The sequence below is a fragment of the Girardinichthys multiradiatus genome, chromosome X, assembly GCF_021462225.1.
Source record: "Girardinichthys multiradiatus isolate DD_20200921_A chromosome X, DD_fGirMul_XY1, whole genome shotgun sequence".
Taxonomy (NCBI): domain Eukaryota; kingdom Metazoa; phylum Chordata; class Actinopteri; order Cyprinodontiformes; family Goodeidae; genus Girardinichthys; species Girardinichthys multiradiatus.
Genome location: NC_061817.1, coordinates 27,011,555 through 27,031,224, shown reverse-complemented (window position 1 = coordinate 27,031,224; position 19,670 = coordinate 27,011,555). Strand labels below are relative to the sequence as shown.

Below are 19,670 nucleotides of genomic sequence, written 5' to 3'. Positions count from 1 at the left end.
AAATGTGCTTGCTGATCAGAAACATTTCAATATCATAAAAAAAAAAAAAAAATAGAAATAATCTGGAGTGGAAAAATACTTCTTCGCAGCACTGCACCTATCAAATAGAGAACAACAACCCCAGAATATGTTCATAAGAGGGTCTGCTACAGTGTGAGCTGTGTGCATGAGCAGAGTTTAAACCATTTTTCTAGATCAAAATACTCACTGGTTCACCTGGTTGACCTCTTGGCCCCACAGGTCCATCAGACCCCTATGATTAAAAGGAAAGATTAGATCAGATGCAACTCTTCAGTTCGGCCTGTAGTTTGAAAACATTTATATCTAGGAAAACAGTTCATTAAAAACAATTTGCTGTTTGACAAATAACAGTCTTCGAGCAAAGACTATCCGTCCTCTCAATCTTCCCCAGCCTTTATCACAGATTGGCACTGTGCTGACGAGCTGCAAGCTTTCATATCAGGGATGAGGCAGCCAGCTTTTATGTGTTTTGCAAACCTTTGTGCTGATTGAAGTGCAGCCAGCATAGCAGAGTTATTAATGCAGGAGTTTATGACTATATCTAATCTAAGCCTGCTTATATCTGTGATGATTTTCCATCTAAATGGTTTATGATATTGATTCACTGATCTGACAACGGTTTCCATTTTGATATTGTAATAAAAAAGAAAGAATAATAAATGTTAAAACTGCTTCAGGTTGTGTTTTCTGAGTATTGTACATTGCAAATACATTTTGAAAAATGTGAGCACTCACTTTCTCTCCTGGCTCTCCAACAGGGCCATGAGGACCAGGCCTTCCTCTGTCCCCCTACAAGACAAACGCATCAGCTTCTGCTTTAGGAGAGCAAGGTCATGATGTTTCTTTTCATTGAGGACTTTCACCAAAGAAACATAAATCGTCTTAATTATTAAGTAAACATTTACCATGAGATTTATAAAGTATTTATGCATGCCATGTTTGGGTATTAACACCTAAAAGACAAAATAAATACAGCAACAATGTGAAATTGCCAACAAAAACTCACTAGGTGTCCCTTGTTTCCTGGGAGACCTGGCAGGCCGTCAAAACCCCTGTCACCCTGAGATGTTAAAAAGAAACAAGTGCATTAAACCCTGGAAGCACACACACAAACACTTGCAGTAATATGTAAACATTAGCAGAATTGTCTTAAAAGTCTCCCCAGGCAGACCCTTCCATCTGTTTGGAGTGTGTGTCAAAGAGTGAGAGGGAGCTTTCAGATGAGCTCTAGGGCAGCTAAAATGCTGCTTTGACTGATAAAGACCTCGTTCAGTCAGATCCAGCATCAAGGGAGGCTGATTTATTTACTAAGCTCTTCCTGCAGCTGTTATGTATTGAGGTGCCTGGTTGTCAATAACATATAATAGGCTTGGGGCTTGATGATACCTGAAGGCTTACATTTGCGGGTGGTGATAGTTGGGTGCTGTTAAAGCACCTTATTGCACAAACGTGTGATATTGTTGAGTTCAAGGCTTTTAAGGGCCTAATGAATTCTTTAACAATTAACAATAATTAAAGTGCTCTTCACCTAAATGTTATCTGTTAATATTGCAATGTGGGAAGATTTACCTTTGCACCTGTTTCACCTGGAGCTCCCCGACCTCCATCCACACCTACACGTCCCTATAAGATACTCAATCCAGTTAATATAGGTTTTGTTTGATTTGGCTCTGTATGTTTTGATCACAATATCCAGACAGGAAATATTTCCGCTTGGAACTACTTCAGTACAACAGATATCTCACCCTCTTGCCTGGCTTTCCATTAATTCCGGGGAGTCCTGGCAACCCACGGGGTCCCTATGTAAAAGATGCAGAAGATAAAGCAAATGGAAAAGGCTGCAAAGAGGGAGGCGAGAGGACAAAAGTAAATCGATATTCTGACAAAAATGGAAGCTCAGAATGAGGTGGAGATAACAGTACAGTGGGGCCGTTGTCTCCATGGTCTCCTTTGAGCCCGGTTGGACCAGGAAGACCCTAGAAAATAAAACATAAGTGCCCTTTTATTTGACAGAGCAAACACTGCACAATCAAAACACATGCAAACCCTGTTAAAGGCTTCTTGAGTTTTATCCCTACAGCTTTCAGAAAGCAATCATAAAACTGCGAGCAAGAAATCAGAGATACAATAAAACAGAGAGAAATGTGAGTCTAGAGTTTGAGGCTGGAGAAAAAAAACTTGCAGCCATGATGTTAGAAGCTGGGGAAGCTGTTGGGGTTTGCATTTACTTTGGTATGAGTGAGAGAATTTACTTACCACTGGGCCTGGTCTTCCTGTAAGACCCAGTGGACCTGGAGGCCCCTGAAGTGACAGCTGAAACAAAAACATATTTATCTGAATTTAGGTCATATTGAACCAAACCAAGTATATTATATCTCATGTGGAAGAAAACTGTCAACTTATAGCAAATAATTACTATTTGATCATCACTGATGTTTTGCTATGACACCTGTGAGGCAAACCTTGGTCTGTTGCAAGATAGCTTGTGCTTGTGCCTCTTGGGGGGACACCACTGGTCCCTTCTGTGAATCACCTCCAAACTGGAACTGTTGGCAGTGAGAGCAGAAGTAAAGTCCCAATGCAGGATTCCCAAATGTAAAGGAAGTTCAGTCAAACAGCCCCCCCTTGTGGTCATGACAATACAAAACAATAAGAGAAAACAGAGGTGTGTGTATTCCTGTGCATTTTGGTGTGCTACAAGATCTTACTGGTAGCATCAGCAGGGTTCCTGGAGGACCTGGGATCCCATCTACCCCAGCAAGACCAGGGCGTCCCTGAGGACCCTAAAACAAGAAGACAGGAAAAGGGTAAAAGCATTAGCAACTGTGCCTCTTGTTGTGGGTATCTAAATATCTTCTGAAAACAAAAGCAATCATGAAGGTGAAAAGAATGTGATACAATTTTAACATGAGGCACGCCTGTGTTAGCTTCTTACTTGAAAAAACATCTATGTACGAAAGCACCTTTGACCTCTGAAGTCATAAATCATTGATGATTTTTATGATGATTAGTAAAACTTATTCACATTCAACTACACTATAATGCCAAAAGTATTTGTCTGTCTACTTTTACATGTACATAAGCTTCGATGACATCCTATTTTTAATCTATGGACACACTATTCCAAGCAATAGCAACTTTAAATATTGTAAAGTAAAAATCTTCCACAAGGTTTAGGAGTGTGTTCATAGTTAGATAAGATGGCAAGAATTGCATCCTCCATTCAAATTCATCCCAAAGGTGTTAAAAAAGACAGAGGTCAAGACTCAGGCCATTCAAGTTTCTCCTCTCCAAAATGTTTACACCTGCAGCCATGGAAGTGACTGCAACACCAGAATTCATTGCTTTGGTGGTGTGACCCAATACGTTTTGCAATATAGTGTACCTTCTTTGCAAAACGCATTTACACAAAGCCATAATCTACCTAATATTTCAAATAACTTATTTTCAATATATTCATTTCAGCCCTCGGTATGCTCAACAATAGCAAATTGGCCATGGATGAGGGGAGGAGAGCGATTCAATGATCAACACAGCCTGGATAGACAGTAGGGTACATGTGATTACCACCTGGCAGAGGATTCTGTTTAGAGGATCTTCAACTTGTACCCCAGAGAAAGCTTTCAACTGATCACCACCTGGCAGTGAGTTGGCTCTGCTTGCAGGGAAAGCTGCTGGACTGATCTGTAAAAGCCCAAACGTGTGGTGAGGGTGAACTTGGGATGTTTCGCACCACCATTAAAGATTGTCTTATCTTCTGAGGGAAGCTGGGTAAATGGAATACCAGTGGGCCATGTTCAGCCTCTAATGCAAATGTAGCTTCCAGGAGCTGGAGCCGAAAGATCATTGGTGCTTGTCGCAGTGAAACCTGGAAGAATTGTGGGGAAGGAGCGTATCAGCATGCTTGTAGTTGGTATGAGACATTCGGACACTTAGTCAGCAATGTAATTACTATAGTTGCTCAGGAAGCCCGACACATTATAAGGGAAGGGGTTTCAGTAGTTGAAGGTTGGATCGCTAATTTGTTTATGATGCTGTGGCCTTATTTGCTTGCTGCTGTAGGAGTGATTATTGTATTCATAATATGTAAAGTTCTTGCGCAACAATTCCTTCGGTCCATGCTCAGGCCGGGAAGGAGGAGTTATCAGCCACTCCCCTTGAGGGAGGGGCCACCCCGGGTATAAGACCCAGGGCTTGGGGAGTTTGAGTCACTCTGAGTTCCAGGTTTGAAGAGAGCACTTGAGCCTAAGCCTTTGCAGTCGCTTATCATCATGACTACCAATTCAACCACTATCTCCAAGCCTGTCCAAGTAAGTACAGTGGAGTTTTATGCGCTTCTCTGTGGATGGCTATGCTATTGCCACACCGGAGCCTGGTCGGTCAGCCAACCATTACGGTTTCTCATCGTGCTTCAAGGCTATGCTAAATTAATCTTTGGCCATTTCTGGATACGCAGATGGGAAGTGGCGTTATCGCTGTTTGCGTCCTATCTTTTGGGAAGGGTCAGTGTTGACTGGAAGAGAAGCCTGATGGTAGCACTGTGGCTTTGTATCGACACCATTGCTTTAGTGCTTGAGATACTGCTGAGCGGACCCCATGCCACCCGTCGCACACCTGCTAAGATAGTTACTGCAATAATGGAGGCACTCTTAGCTTTTGGCGTCATCGCCTATTTAGGGCAATTAACTCTCTCTCAAAGGACAAGGCAAATGGATTTGGCTCACAAAATTGGCTAGCTTGGGGGCTTGGAGCTTAGGATGGGGAGTACTCTCTCTCCTTTATTGGCTGCAACTCACTTCTGATCTAGCCATTATGGTTTGGCTTATGACCTATGCAGCTTTCTTCCATTACTCAGCTGCTTCCCCCGATGCCTTGTCGAGTGACACTCCTCCACACCTCCACCTTTTTGCTCCCCTTGGCTGGCCGCCCAGAGACGGAACAGAGAAGTAGTCTAGCACTACAGTCTGATTTTCGCCCGCTAGAACGCATGCTTCTATAATTAGTTAATCTCTTCGTTTAGTTTTTAACCCTGGAGGTGATTATCCAGGGTTCACATTATGTTCCTGAAAAATCCACTTACAGGCCTCCAATATATCTCTCCAGGACACAGTCTCCTGTTCCAGATGTGGAATTTCAGCCTCAGTGCTCAGATACCTCTGGGTCACGCCTGAGGCACACTGGTGTCACCACTGTCTCTCTATCGCTGTCAACTATGCTACAGTGACAAGTGTTTTCTGCATTGAGGGTCTTGGAGATTTTCCCTATATCTCCATGACCATGAGCCGAAATCTTCAGACACGATACAAGGTGACCTGGACATCGGCCTTCGGGGCTGCTGCACACACTTTTAGGATTAAGACACAGCAAGGGGGAATGTATCTCCCCATCATCAGTTACATCTGGAGAGATCCTAAAGATGGATTCTGGTTGCTCACCCTCCATCTACTCGATGGGAGGGTTGTTGCTATTGGTGCCCATGGCTCCCCTGATTCGCCTCTTCGGGGCACCGAGGTCCAGGGATGCCAGGTGTCAACCACTACTGTAGAGAGCAGCACTCAAACCTCGGTCACCACCAAGAGCGTCACCTGTCAAACGTCTGCAGGTGATGATGAAGAGCAACACCAGCCGGTCTCGCTGGAGGAGCTAGTCTCCCAGAATTCTCCAACAGTTGACTCCATGCGTGAGGAGACAGGTCCTCCACAGCTGTCTGATGGCTGGCTGGCCGAGGTAATGTCGATGATCCCTCCTCAACCCCTCTCCCCCCCTTCGCCCTTACCCCCACTCCTCTCGCCTATCCATAGCCCTGTTGACACCGCCTCAAATGATAGGCATAGAGGATCTGTCGCTGATGGGTCTCCCTCACCACCTGTCCTCCGGAAGGAGCCTGTGTCATCTCCCCTTCTGATGCATCCTGCTTCATCGACGAGTTTGAGGTTCTCGACGTCTGGTCCTCGACGCCAGTGCCCCGATCACCACATTACTCACACTACTTGGAAGATGAGGTACTCTCCCTGTGTGTTTATGATACAGACTTTGATTTTCTCTGACTTTTTGGACTTTAGGCATGGATACAGTCTGATCTCAAGAAGGGGGTGTCAAAATAAGGTGAGATCTTTCCATGTAATCCATGCAATATTTAGTAACTGCTCACAGTTAATTCCATAAAGTTACACTAAATATCCTTATATCCTTATGTGTAATCCATGCAATAATTATTAAAACACACAGTTGAAGCAGTGAGGAGTGAAACAAGCATGTTCTCATATTCTGGAGCTGAGAGACTGGAGAGGCTTGTGTGGAGCCACGTATTATCTGCCACATGTTATCTGTCTTATCTTTTGCAAAAATATAAACAAGTATATCCAAAGAAATGATGTATGATGATTTTACATTCTTTCATATGTATTGAATAAAATTAGTAGTCTTTGATTAACAAGTTAAAAGATGTATGATTGAAATGTGGTTAAGAACTGAGAATTAGAGGAAAAACATTAAGGTTTGACATTCTCAATCAGCTATATATGAAAGAAATATAACATTAAAGCATGAATAAAGAAAATGAAGTGATGGTTTTGCAACAGTGTTTTAAAGTAAATGCTGGAAGCTGAAGAATGGAATGTGTAATACTGTGTAAAGTTTAAAACTGAGCAGATTAGGGAAAGAACTGGAGGATGACTAGGAGTGACGAGAGCCAGCTGTATGCTGACAGCGACGGGAGGAAGGGAGGATGCGACTACAGACCAGCGTGGCTATTATTAGCATCTCCAAGGCTGAGAAGCAGAATCAGTAGGTCACAATGACCATGACTAAAGTATTGAGCAATGATCAAGAAGCTGAGCTGAATAGGTTGCACAATAACTAAGAAGCCTAATAAGGGCCTGACCGGTGCAAGCATCAAGCGCTATAAAAACAATGCTGAGAGCAGAAACGGGGTTGTTTCCTCGCAGAAGACCAGCAAACAAGATCAGACGGAGAAGATAAGCTTGGATGGAAAAGGATCAGAGACACAGCCCCACTGATCGACTGCATTAAAGAAGAGGATCAACCCGTGGGCCCAGAAAGGACTGTGCCTCAAAATTAAGAATCTGATTTCATCTAAAGCCTTTTTATCCAGACAACAGAAGTGAACTTGATCGGTGAACAGCTGATTGCTCTAAGTTTCAGGCTTCTGGAAGTCCTGAATCAACCTCATTTATGTCTCCGGGTTTCCTTCAACTTTTCAGCCTCTGGAAACTACTGTCTTCGGAGACATATGACAACAAATATCCTGTTTAACCATCAAAACCTGGAGCATCAGTGCCTGCCACTTAAAGGAAGAAAACTGAAGATTAAGTCATATTCCCTTCAAGAAACCACTAGTTGTTACTAGAAGAAACATCTCCATCAGGTGCATGGATGAACCTCCGTCTTCAAAGCCTCCCCAAACTCACTAGTTTCAGCATCAGGGAACGACAGGTTGAGTTGACTGATTCATTCTATTATTGAAATTATTTTGTGTTGCCGAATTTAAGCTGTTATTGACCCCTGCAAAAGCGTTACTAATTAAAGAAAGCATATAAAATTCTAGTTAAATCGTGGACATTCAATTATTTGAGTCATTGTATTGTTGGTTTTTCATTGGTGGTAAAAAGTCTTGTTTCCTGGTTCTAAGATATTTTAGGAGGTTTTTATAGGTTGCCTTAGTCAAGTTTGTTAAAACAGCGCCCTTGGGGCTCGTGCTGAGCTACTAAAATCAACCTAGCTCATATACCAAGAGCCAGTTGTAAAATTAGGGAATGAGCAGTCGTGAACAAAAGTGACTGTTTAAAGTGTGGATGACTGCGATAGGCTACTCAGTCGTCCACACCACCAGTTGAAGAAGGGCGAGACTTTTGTATGAACGCTGTCAGAGGCTAGGCGAGTCATTTCCCGACACCAGCTTAAACAGAACTTTCAGTAAACCTGCTTATTAAGACCTTCCAGGTTTAGGGAAGTCCAGACCCGTTGGATGGAGAGCTGGTTTGAGCAATCCCTTTAGACATAGAGAAGTAGGAGGGAGGGGTTAGCTCATCGGACAACGAAACAAGGTGATGGGCATCGGTGGTGATGGAAGCCGATAAGCTGAAGAAGGAAGCCTTTCAAGCTTGGTTTGGACAGAGCCAACTAAGCATGAAACAGCTAATGGCTATTAAATGGCCCAAAAGAATGTGGCTTCTGTGGTTACTGAAGCAAAAACTCCAGTGTGGGTGGGATTTGGAGAGGCTATGGATAAGGAGTGGCTGTTGGCCTCAAGTTCTGAACAATCATTTGATGACTTAGACAGGGATAATGGGAACCATCCCAGATTTTGTTTGGTTAGGGTGGGAACTAGCAACTGAGGATATTGTCCAGCAGCGGAAGAAAAGACCTTTGAGGATCTTGTTAATCAAGTCTCCATGTCCTCTGCAGAGGAGGCTCCCCCATGCAAACAGGACCGCCTATCCCTTTATCACAGTGGGAGAGTAACTATATTTTTTCCAGCTTATGGTGGAGGAACACACCTATTCAAATGTACATGCAAGAGGTGGGGCAGACCCCCTTCCTCCAACAGCCAAGTTAAGTTTTTTTTTTTTTTTTCTAAATAACGCTTTGGAGCGAAGAGCAGAGAAAAAAAAGAAATCAACCGTGATGGTTTATGTCCTTGTTTGGAAGCTCATATGTGCCCAAATCTCTAATTTACCTGTCGCTGTATGTGTGCATTTTATGTGCGCACGTCAAATAAGTCACATCTTTATTTGAAAAAAAAAAAAGATAAATGACCCAGTCTTTTGGATGGTCGTGGCAGGGACAGAGGTCAGATTTCGAAATAAAATCCAGCTCCCACTATGTTATTTACATGTTAAACACACATGCATCAGGAGAAAGTGAACAAATTACCTCAAACTGAGACAAATCAGAGACTGTAAAGTGTCTCAATGTTCAGACTATGTCCTTATGATATATAATATATAGTATAATGAGCTACAACAACATTTAATTTACCTTTGGGACTAATAAAGTGTTTTTGAATTGACTTGAATTGAATTTATTCATTCGATGTAGCTCCTTATTCGGTTGTTCATTTAAACATTTGATTAACTATTAAACCATGATAAATGTGTATTTTCTTTGGAAAATTGCAGTTAATGAGCATCTTATTTGTTTTTAATTGTTTGTGAAACAAATGTTATTACACGTTTGTTCATATAGAAGTTCCTTTAAAGTAAGTCCACAAAACAACTTTTGAATTCGTTACTGAATTTTGCACAGAACAGTGCAATTAATGCTGATTAAGAATTTGAATGGTTGCCTAGCACTAATAGATATAGATAGATGAAGTCAGATAGATAAATAAAGCTAGACAGATGGACATGATCAAATAGATGAGGAAGGATGGCTAGAAACAGAAAAATGGGAAGATACATATATAGACATATACATGGACAGATACATAAAGGAGTGTTTGTTCAATGACTTCAAATCTATTGTGTTTATATTGATTTTTTTGTCAACATGCATTTTTTTAGATCTGAGACTAGTGGTTGTGCTCAGCCTTAAAGATGGGGTAAGGTGCTCTGACAATTGGTGGAAGCTCGTAGTAGAGCTGCTGCTCCTTTTAATTGAAAGGAGTCATTTGAGGTGGTTCGGACATCTGATTAGGATGTATCCTGAAGGCACTTGCATAACGATAAGCAAAATAATGCAGTCAAGTTCAGTGTATTATTCCCTCAGGTAAAAGGTCAATCTGAAATCACAGTAAATCACTGAGTCCAAATTCTGGCTTGTGCCAATCTGAGAGCCACACTCACCAGATCACCTGGATTTCCTCTGGGCCCTGGAGGCCCTGTTGGTCCGGCTGGCCCAGGAAGTCCCTGTAAACAAAACAGTACTTAGACAAGAACCCAAGAACATGGCTATGTTCTAACAAACATTAGTTTAACCACAAGTATTTTCTGACTCTCCATGTGGTTTACAGTTATCTGTTAAATTCTCCTGATCAGCTAGTTAATGATGAAGCAGTGGTATCCTCATGATCTGTGCAGGTGCATCTGGATGAATTCAAGTAGGAAATAAAAGTTCATTCATTTCAGTCAAAACATTTTAAGTTATTATAAAGATTCATTACCCAAATAGTTATATATTTCAAACATTTATCTCTAATGATTTTATCTAACACAAAATTCAGTTTCCCAGAATATAAAAATATTACATAAATTCAATAAAATATTATTTTCATATAGGAACATTGTGGCCATATTATAGCCTACCCAATCAATTCGGAGGGTGGCTGACTTGTCTGGAATTCAGAAAACAGTTACTGAAAAACTCAACAAAAAGAGTAAGCTACAAAATAAGTGCTGCATTCAGGTATATTAGTTGAAATAGGGATGAGTACTGCATTCAGGGGATTGTGAAACAAAGCCCATTCAAGACTTTGGAAGAGATTCACAAGGTGTGGACTGAAGCCAGGGTAAGTGATTTAACAGTCACCATACCAAGATTTATCCTGGTAATTTGATGTCCTTGGTTTGTAAGTCTCACTGCTAGATTATTCTGTTGCACTCATCTTCCCCATCATACTCCTCCTGCTGCCTTGCCTGCATATGGGTTCACTTTTACCACACGTCATGACAGTATCACTGTGCATGCTTTTCCAGCAAACTGAGCTGGCATGACCTAAACCCTATAAATAACTTGTAGGAAATTGCCATGAGTAAGATTGAAGAGACTAGACTTAACAATGGAGACAAGCTGAAGGCCACTATCAAGCCCAAATGGGCTTGCTTAACACCTCAGCAGAACGTAGCAGCAATAGTCATGGAAAACCATTTCTGCCCAAGTATTGAGTATGTACAATGCATAGTACATGGACATATTATTTAGAAGGCTATTATTACTGCAATAAAAATTATTTTATGCTTATATGCAATTTTCTGAAAAAAATGTTTTGAATGTAAGCCATAATCATCCAAAATTAATAGAAATAAATGTACAAATTTATAATTTGTTAAGCATTTTGAGCTAAATTGCAAAAATAATTGAACTTTTTAATGGCATTGTATTTTACTGAGGTGCATTGTATGTATAAAATATTTGATCTGTCTTTAAATTGTCATCATTTTATTGCAGATGTTTAATGGCTCACCTCTAGCCCCGGCAGGCCTGGGGGTCCTTCCACTAATAAACCCTAGAAGCAAACACAAGAAGCATTCAATGTAGATTCAGAGAATATACTATCCTTCCCCTGCACACATAACTGTGCCTGCAATACTATTAATTAAACGCTCTAGCAGCTCACCGGTTCAATAATAGCTGGCTCTCCCTTCTGGCCTTTCTCTGCTCTGAGTATAGCCTGTAGTGGAGAAAAGGAAAAATAGATATGAATTCTTAGATATGACTTGAAGGATCCAAGAACCAACATGACTTCTCAATTTAAGCAACAGATTTACCTCAACATCCAAGGTCTGAGCTCTTTCCCGTTCTGCAAAGTCAAAGTCATCCTCATATATTTCATATTCTTCATACTGTGTGTCATTCGAAAAATCATCGTATTCGAGAATCTGTTGAAATGTCAGAAACTCGTTAGTGAATACATTCATCAATATTTTTGAAGTGTTCTATTTTATATTACATTTGGTTTCACTTATCCTACCTCATAACCAGTTGTATTCGAATCCACAGTTACTGTAGAAACTGAGAGATCTTCATGCAAATCCCCATAAATGTCATGTTCATACTCCACCACAAGTGGTGTGTGCACTGATGGAATTGCCTGCTGACCAATACACAGTTTCAGTTGAGCCATCATAAAGGTTAACCAGAGAGCACTGAGGCCCCCTGTGCATTTTTATTGAATAGATGTTAGAAAACAGGGTGATTTAATAAACATTTGTTGGGTGACTGAGAAACAGGATGGCAGGTGTGCAGTTAATTACAATGCAGAAGTGTGATTAGCTGAAAGACTAAATCAGATTTGTGTGAAAAAGTGGAAGAGACTGACAGAAAACAGTGTGAACAGGACAAATTTTATTACTTGACAAACTGGCAAATAACAAACATAGAGGAGACATACAAAATGTGTTTTTTTATTAGAGAGAGAATGTAAAAACTGGTTGCTTTATCATGAGACTTTGTTGCATATCCTTAATTAGCCGCCATCCAAGCACATGATTAATTTTGAGTGAACTTTAAAGCAAATAATTAATAAGAAGCCTTTTCAGATTTGCTTCTTCATGTTTTCCAAGATTACAAATAGACATTCAGTAAAGATGAAACACACAGTTTTCATTGACTAGGATGAAATATCCAAATTTGCATGAAGATAAAGCCTAGGTAATAATTAGGATGTAGCTGGTTAGTTGTGATAAGCAACTAGTGTGGTGAAAAGAGGAAGAGGTGCTCGCTACGGTTAGACGGGCATTGGCTGGTTAGAACTACAAATGGTGGGAGGGGTTTAGGGTGGATCACATCTACTGATAAATTTGTCTACCTCCTTGGTAACCTTTGATACACGCAGTGTACTGGGCACCACGGTGGGGGCCTCAGAGGTGAAGTCAGGATTATATGTGGGCATCACCATGGTCTCGTCGAACATGTCAGTGGGAAGAACAGATTCAATGTCGCCCTTAGTTTGAGGTAGTTGTGTGGGCTGGAAAGGTTCCTGTGACTGAAACTCCGGCAGTGTTGTAGTAATTCTGTGGAAGCCTTCTTCTGGACTCTCATCTTCATGCATCTTCTTTCTGGACCCCTTCTTGCCCTTTCTCTTCCCTTTGCGTTTTCCTTTAGAGGTTTTGTCCCTCTTCTTTTTGTTTTTTTTGCCTCTCTTGTCCTTTTTAGAGAGATTATTTGGTTCAGTTGGTTGGTCACTTTCCATCAGCTCAAGATGGGAGTTCTATTATAAAATTTTGAAATGCAAAGCAGAAGCAATAAAGGAAGATGGAAAAACTAAAACAAATAGTACTGTGAATAAAAACACAATTTTGGAAATAGCCTAAGTAAAGAATTAAGGTCTGGCGAGATGATTACAGTGCACCCCACTAAAACTATCCCTTCCTGTAAAAAAATGTGGAAAAAACTCACGTTTGTTAGAGATTATTCTATAAACTACCTTTTAAATCTATTCATATCCCTTGAATTTTTTCTTATTTTTTCATGTTATAACCAGAGACTTCAATGCATATTTTGTGGAACTTATTTGATAGACCAACAAAAATGTTCGTCTATCAATATCTACGTTGATAAACCAACACCAAAATGATAAATTTCATATTTTAACATTCATGTTTTGGAATGACCCAAGTTAAAGCCTGGTCCTAAATCGAATTGAGAATGTCTTGGAAGACTTGAAAACTCATATTCAGATATGCTTTTTTTACAGTCTGAGTTTGAGCTGCAAATCAAAAGAAAGGGCATAACTTTCAGTCTCTAGATGTGCAAAGCTAGTAGAGACATACCCCAAAAGACTTGCAGTCGTAATAGCAGCAATATGTAGTTTCACAAATTACTGACTCTGGAATTTTGAATACTATTACACAACAAGTTTCCAGATTTTATCTGTTAAAAAAACAAACAAAAAACGTTTTCTTCCACTTCACAATTCTGCCCCACTTTATGTTGGTCTATCACATTACATTTAATAAAATACACTGAAGTTTGTGTTTGTAGTGTGAAAAATGATCAGGGTTCCAGTATTTATTAGAATCATATATCGTGCTTTACTTTCAAAGGCTTTGTGTATGGTCCACACAAATGTTTAAACTATTGTTGTTCCTGGAAAAGTTTGTCCCCTCCATGAGAGATTTACATTGTATGTAAGTTATCTGAGTGGCCTCTGCCTGAAAATGGCACTGAAGGCAAAACCTGTGAAATGAGACATGATTTAGATCCACTTGCAAACATGATCAGAGAGTGGGAGTGGGATGGGAAGCAGGTCAGTCTGGTGAAGGATATGGAAACACTCTGGATTAAGAGCTTCTCATTCAGCTGTATTTATATGAAAGGCAGCTGCGTGACTACCAAGATGGCCTCATAGTTCATCCTTTCATCAATAACCAGCAGCTTTGTGTACTGTTTATTCATTTAATTAATTCTATGCAAAAGACATGGGCCAAGGTAAAACCGTGTTTCCTGAAACCTATCCACATACACAGCTGTCTCCTTATCTCTTCATTCATCACCAGAAACCACTTATAATCATCTTTATCTCTGATAAAATTATTTTAAACATGCCTTGAGGAAAGAATGAGCTGCTGAGTCACGTGCTTCTGGCTTGCCGTGTAGATATGCGAGCAGATGTGTGTTCTTTTTGGCTTTCCTTTCGTGTTTTTGTGTTATAGTGTGAGAGCCGGAGATGCTAAAAAAGGGCCTGATATTAGAAATGCTTCCATGCTGGCTGCATTTCAAAACAAGCTTCAACAGCTGGCCTATTCCCTCTTTATCTCAATACTGTCTCTTTGCAGACAGTTTGCAACATATAACTACCTGTTAATAAGCTAGTACTTCTTTGAGTAGTTTCATGGTATGTGGGATTTACCAAGCCCCCATTATTATCCAGGGAGACTTGGACTGGGATGCAATAAACAGAGGTTCTAAGTGTTTCTTAATCCATATTATAAAAATCATGGCATCCAAACATCCCGTAAACAAAGGGACAATACAGGAAATTAAAATTACAACAAAGTCAAACCTTGCAAAATGTATTTAAATGTACTACAATGTATAAACAGTAAAAGCATTTTGCAAATACATTTTTGTGTTTTGACGAACATTGTCATGTCTCTTGCAGTACTGACCTGGTTGTCCAGAGTTTGACCGTTGTATGGCAAAGCCAAGTCACAATCTGGTATGAAGTTTACACAGTAGTTGGCAGCATACTGGGGGTCATCTGCAATCATCAGTTGCTGAATGTTTCCCTGAAATCAAGAACCAAAACAAAAATATCCCATTGAAGAACTAATAAAAATGCTACACAGCAAATATACATTTTATAATGGCCATAAAACTTAATTTGCAATCATCTGGCTGTTGAGATAGATGTAAATCAAAGTGTCAGAATGAAAAAAGTGATAGCACAGGTACAACTGTCCCCTCCCCCCTTGCCCCACTGTCAGGACCTTTTAATTCCCGTTTTGCCCTCCAGGCACAGCCAGAGCATATTTACAAACATGGACAGAGACAGCACTGCTGCACCCTGCAGCTCTGAGCCCACAGCCTCCACTCGCTTTAGCATCTGCATACTCAACAGCTCCAAAACATTACAGAATTATTCGTGGCATTCAAAAGCCCAGAATAATGTTTGATTCATGCTAGGAAAGAAAATTAGGTTACATATCAATGAACAAATGATCAAGAAAAATATTAAACACAATGCTTCATGCAGCAAAGTTAAAATAAAAATACTTAATTTTTTAGGGAAAAAAATGAATTGCTCCCTTACAGATTTGGTCTATTTTTTGACAAATGTTTCATATCGTCACACAATATTTAATATCCAAGAAAATTAACCTGGGTAACTACAAAACACAGTTTTGCACTATGTGAAAAACAAATAATCTCCCTTTGTTAAATAATGAATTAACTCTGATTAACAAGATATTTTGGAAAGTTGAGTTCAATTTTACAATTTACAATCAGGCCTGACTGCATGCCAGTGGTTCTCAATTTTTTTATACATGTACCGCCTTAGTAAGACAAGTACTGTCGCCTTGACAAACATTTTAAAACAGTACCGCTACAGGACTTGGACATCTTCACTTTTTTTGTTGTTTTGATATAAAAACAAAAGAGTAAAAGAAAATTTCTATTGATTTCCTATTCTAAATTCCTATTGGTACTGGTTGATTTTTTTGATGGATGCGGTATAATTATGTATTTCATTTTTACTCCAATTCCACATTTGAATTGAGAACAATTAACAGAAAAGAGTCAGGAAATCGGTAGTTGCTGACCAACTGGAGCCTGAAAATCCAATATGGTTGCCGTACTTTTAAAACCTAGTAATATTTGCAGTAAAGACCTATCTAGTACTTCTGATGATTTGTATGACATTCAATCTTTCACACAGTACTATTCAACCTTCTATAGTAAACATGTACCTACAGTGTTTGTTTGTGGAATACGCAGAGAAATGCATAGTTAATAGCTGGTATAGCCACACGCTGAGTACACGCTTTGGCTAATCTAACTGTTTTTCAAAGTACTGGAAAATGGTTTAGTTGGATTTGGTATAATTTCGACATCTAAATTCTTAATTCATAGCTAAAAGGAACACAGCATTAGCAGCCACCGGAATCTGTTCCTAGTGCACTGCCGTCTACTTCACCACTGTCAGTTTGCTTGTTGTATGTCTTGCAAATAATGAATACCAAAATATTTAAAATACCTCTAAAGGCAACGTTTTGCACTCATAAATAAAATCATCATTTTAAACTTGCATTAAGTATTTAGCTGATGAAACTTTGAAATTTGTTTGATAAGCTCAAACATTTAAGTGTGACCAAAAAAAAAAAAACAAAATCAGACAAAGGAAATCCGTAAGGGTAAATAGTTTTTCACAGCACTCTACTATGATGATAAAAGCAAACAATTCTGACTAAAATACAATTTCTTAATAGGCATTTATTTTATTTGCAAATAATGTATGAAAAAATACAAAAAAAGACAAAAGTCATGCTGCATGCTGTTTGACAAGGTTTTGATTACATGTCTGAAAGGAGTCAGGAAGTGGCAGCCCTTTCTGAACATATTGCCATGTGAAATATTAAAGTGGGACAGCTGGGCAGCCATGTGAGATGAATTATATTTGATTAACAGCTTGATGTTCTTTTAATTAATGTGTCATTGTAATATCAATAAGACTTAGGAGCCACAGGTCAAATAAATCTGAAGGAATCAGCTCTTGTTTCGCAACATCTTGTACAGCTCAAGTCAAGCTTTCTCAGCAACAAATGACCATGCACAGTCTTATCTGCAGAGCAAAAAGGTAAACCTAGGGTTGACAGTTCAAACTGCATGCTTTTAAAACATCAAACATTAAAAGAGTTTTTATCCAATTATTCTTCCTCTTTTGGCCACAGGTCAGAGTCAAGCAAATGAAATTACTGTACTCGAAAGTGAGAGACGAAGTAGAAAGAAAAGCAAATGGGAGTTAATCCATACTAATCCAATCACAATTTGAAATCAAAGGGAGTTCTTATATGCAATTTTCTTGCCCACGGAGTCACCCCTCTTGAAAAACAAAAGTTATAAAGCTAATGCACATGTCGTTCTCAGTTATAGGATAAGACAAGGACATCTTAGGAGGAAATACATGCAGAAAATGAGAACACTTCATTTTCATCAACAGAGTTTATTCACACTTTTCTTTGAAATGCTCATTAGAGAAACAGTAGTGTCTTTTTTTCTACCAATGTCACAAGAAACTGAACTTTCACTGAGGATGTGCAGTATACCCTTTTGACATCCCTTAATTAGATCTGGAATCAATCTTTTCCTGTACTATAAATGGGTAAAAAAAAACAAGAGTTAAATTTTCCTTTTTTTTGAAAGAATTGCTGCTGTTGCTACCCATAAGAACCTTACCACCATTCCTGATAAGTTTTAGGGAATAGGGAAAACATAACATTTGTTACACATTCTATAATAGTTGTTTCAACATGCCCTGCGAGAGCTATTTATTATTCCCCGCACTGATTGAGACAGAAGGGATGAAAGCTCCTAAACAATTCAATCCAGGTTTGGATCTTATCTATGCAGTCCGTTTATTGGAGGCACAGAGCAGCCAAAAATAAAGAAAAACAGGACCAAGTTTATGTTTACTTTACTTAGTTTATGTAGCCATTTGTAGGTAATCTGGAGGCAATAGGCGCATTAGTGGCTGCCCACAGTCCCGGTGCTCCCACGCTGAGGTCCCATGATGGGAAAACTGGGCCAGAACATTGGCCACCTCCCCAGAACCAGGTCATGGGAACAGAGGCCCAGAAGTCAGCCTGCTTAACTTCTCTCCCTGTGGTACCAATCTCACCCAATATGCAGAACTCTGCTGCTAAAATACTGCATAGAAAATGCAAAGATTGGAAACAATGGAATTTAAACACAAAAATGGTTCAAAACATAAAGAACGATAAGGACATTCTTCCCCTTTGTAATTAGTTTTTCCAAACATTTGCCCTCAGAAAGTTCACTGACTGACATAACGAATGATTTGGATGAAACATCATACAGATTGACTTTAACGTATTAGTCATTACCACAAATCAGATGTGATCATCATCATGACTCTTTGCATAAGATGATAAATTGGGGCATTGGAGTGTTCTTGGTCCAAAGCCAAGCATTAAGGCCTTGGTAACTTTTGAAAAGGGAAATTAATATTGCCTACAAGGAGACACATTTCTCAAGTGGGATTTAAAGTAATTACATCAGTTGGAAAGCTACAGTCACTCTCTGCAAGGGAGGGGAAGAGTGGTGGGGAACAGCATGGTGTGTAAAGGCAGCTGAGGTTAGGGCAGGGCACAAATGACAAGATGTGAATTTGTGGGCAAGGTTACAGGGGTGAGTGATGACTATACATACAAAACCCAAAGGCCCTTTGTTCATAATAAGACAATGTGTAAAAAAAACTACCAAAAACATATTCCAAGCAAAAAACATCTGTTAGCATAGTTTACATTCTGATCTTTTTGCTATCATTCCAAATAAGAATACAAAAACTCCCCCTACACTTTTACCAGACCTTTTAACATCTACAAAATCTTATCTTATGCGTCTCTTTTCTCCATTTCTTACTGTACTACATTAGGAGCCCTGAGGACATGGAAGAGAAAGGAGCTTGAGCTGATCTCAATTTCATGCCGTTGGTTAGAGATTTAGTTGGGCCTCATTGGGAATGACAATGGAGAAGGTTGAGTATTATCATGGGAAGTACAGAGAATGACTGGCAGTAAAGGTCACAGTGGTGAAAAGAGGAACTAGTGAGACTCTCGGAGTTTGATTTGATACTCCCTGGGTGTGCTTTGCTGCATGTTAATTCATATGTGGGCATTCATCTAAATTTAAGCATACATGTTTGGCTTTAATTTTTTTAAACTGTGCAGAAATCCCCGAATAGTGGCTATGTATCCCTTTTTAACTATTAAAGAAGCCATTAATTGCTAAAGTCACATTAACCAGACTCAGCAGGTGCAGTCCGATCCTTCATTTAAAGCTTGTATCATTTTTTGGCTTCGTAATGAAAGTTAAACTGGGCAAGTCTGAATAGTATTTTCCCTTCTCCCTGCTCCTTTTAAAACATGTATTACGCACGTTAAAACCCACACACTAAATTATTTTCAAAAATGTTCTTTGAAGCTATAAAGCCTGAGGTTAGAATTCACTCCTGCCAAGGTCACCAAATCTCCTGGCTGACTTAGATGCTGTCTTATAATGTATACAGTTACTTGTAAAAGTATTCACACCCCTCAAATATGTTTACATTTTGTCATTTACAAACACAAACTTCAGAGTATTTTACTGGGATTTTATGTGATGGATCGACACAAAGAAGGGTGTGGTTATAATGTGGAATGAAAAGGAAGCACAGTTTTAAGTTTTTTTACGAATACAAATCTAATAGTGGGCCGAGCAGCTCCTTCAGTTAGTACTTTGTAGAGCCA

General features: G+C 39.5%; 1 protein-coding gene across 1 annotated transcript in view; it reads right to left on the bottom strand.

Moving 5' to 3' along the window:
* The window catches only part of LOC124863509 (collagen alpha-1(XI) chain-like), a 74,730-nt gene that overhangs the window by 37,023 nt on the left and 18,037 nt on the right, over positions 1–19,670 (bottom strand). Inside the window, exons 5-20 of the mRNA XM_047357902.1 lie at positions 14,811–14,930; positions 12,509–12,910; positions 11,672–11,791; positions 11,469–11,579; positions 11,318–11,371; positions 11,165–11,206; positions 9,828–9,890; positions 2,730–2,804; positions 2,484–2,567; positions 2,278–2,334; positions 1,944–1,997; positions 1,767–1,820; positions 1,591–1,644; positions 1,028–1,081; positions 757–810; positions 209–253 (exon numbers count right to left, since the gene is read on the bottom strand). Of these exons, the coding sequence (XP_047213858.1) occupies positions 209–253; positions 757–810; positions 1,028–1,081; positions 1,591–1,644; positions 1,767–1,820; positions 1,944–1,997; positions 2,278–2,334; positions 2,484–2,567; positions 2,730–2,804; positions 9,828–9,890; positions 11,165–11,206; positions 11,318–11,371; positions 11,469–11,579; positions 11,672–11,791; positions 12,509–12,910; positions 14,811–14,930 (1,443 nt within the window). The remainder of the gene's footprint in view (positions 1–208; positions 254–756; positions 811–1,027; positions 1,082–1,590; positions 1,645–1,766; positions 1,821–1,943; positions 1,998–2,277; positions 2,335–2,483; positions 2,568–2,729; positions 2,805–9,827; positions 9,891–11,164; positions 11,207–11,317; positions 11,372–11,468; positions 11,580–11,671; positions 11,792–12,508; positions 12,911–14,810; positions 14,931–19,670) is intronic.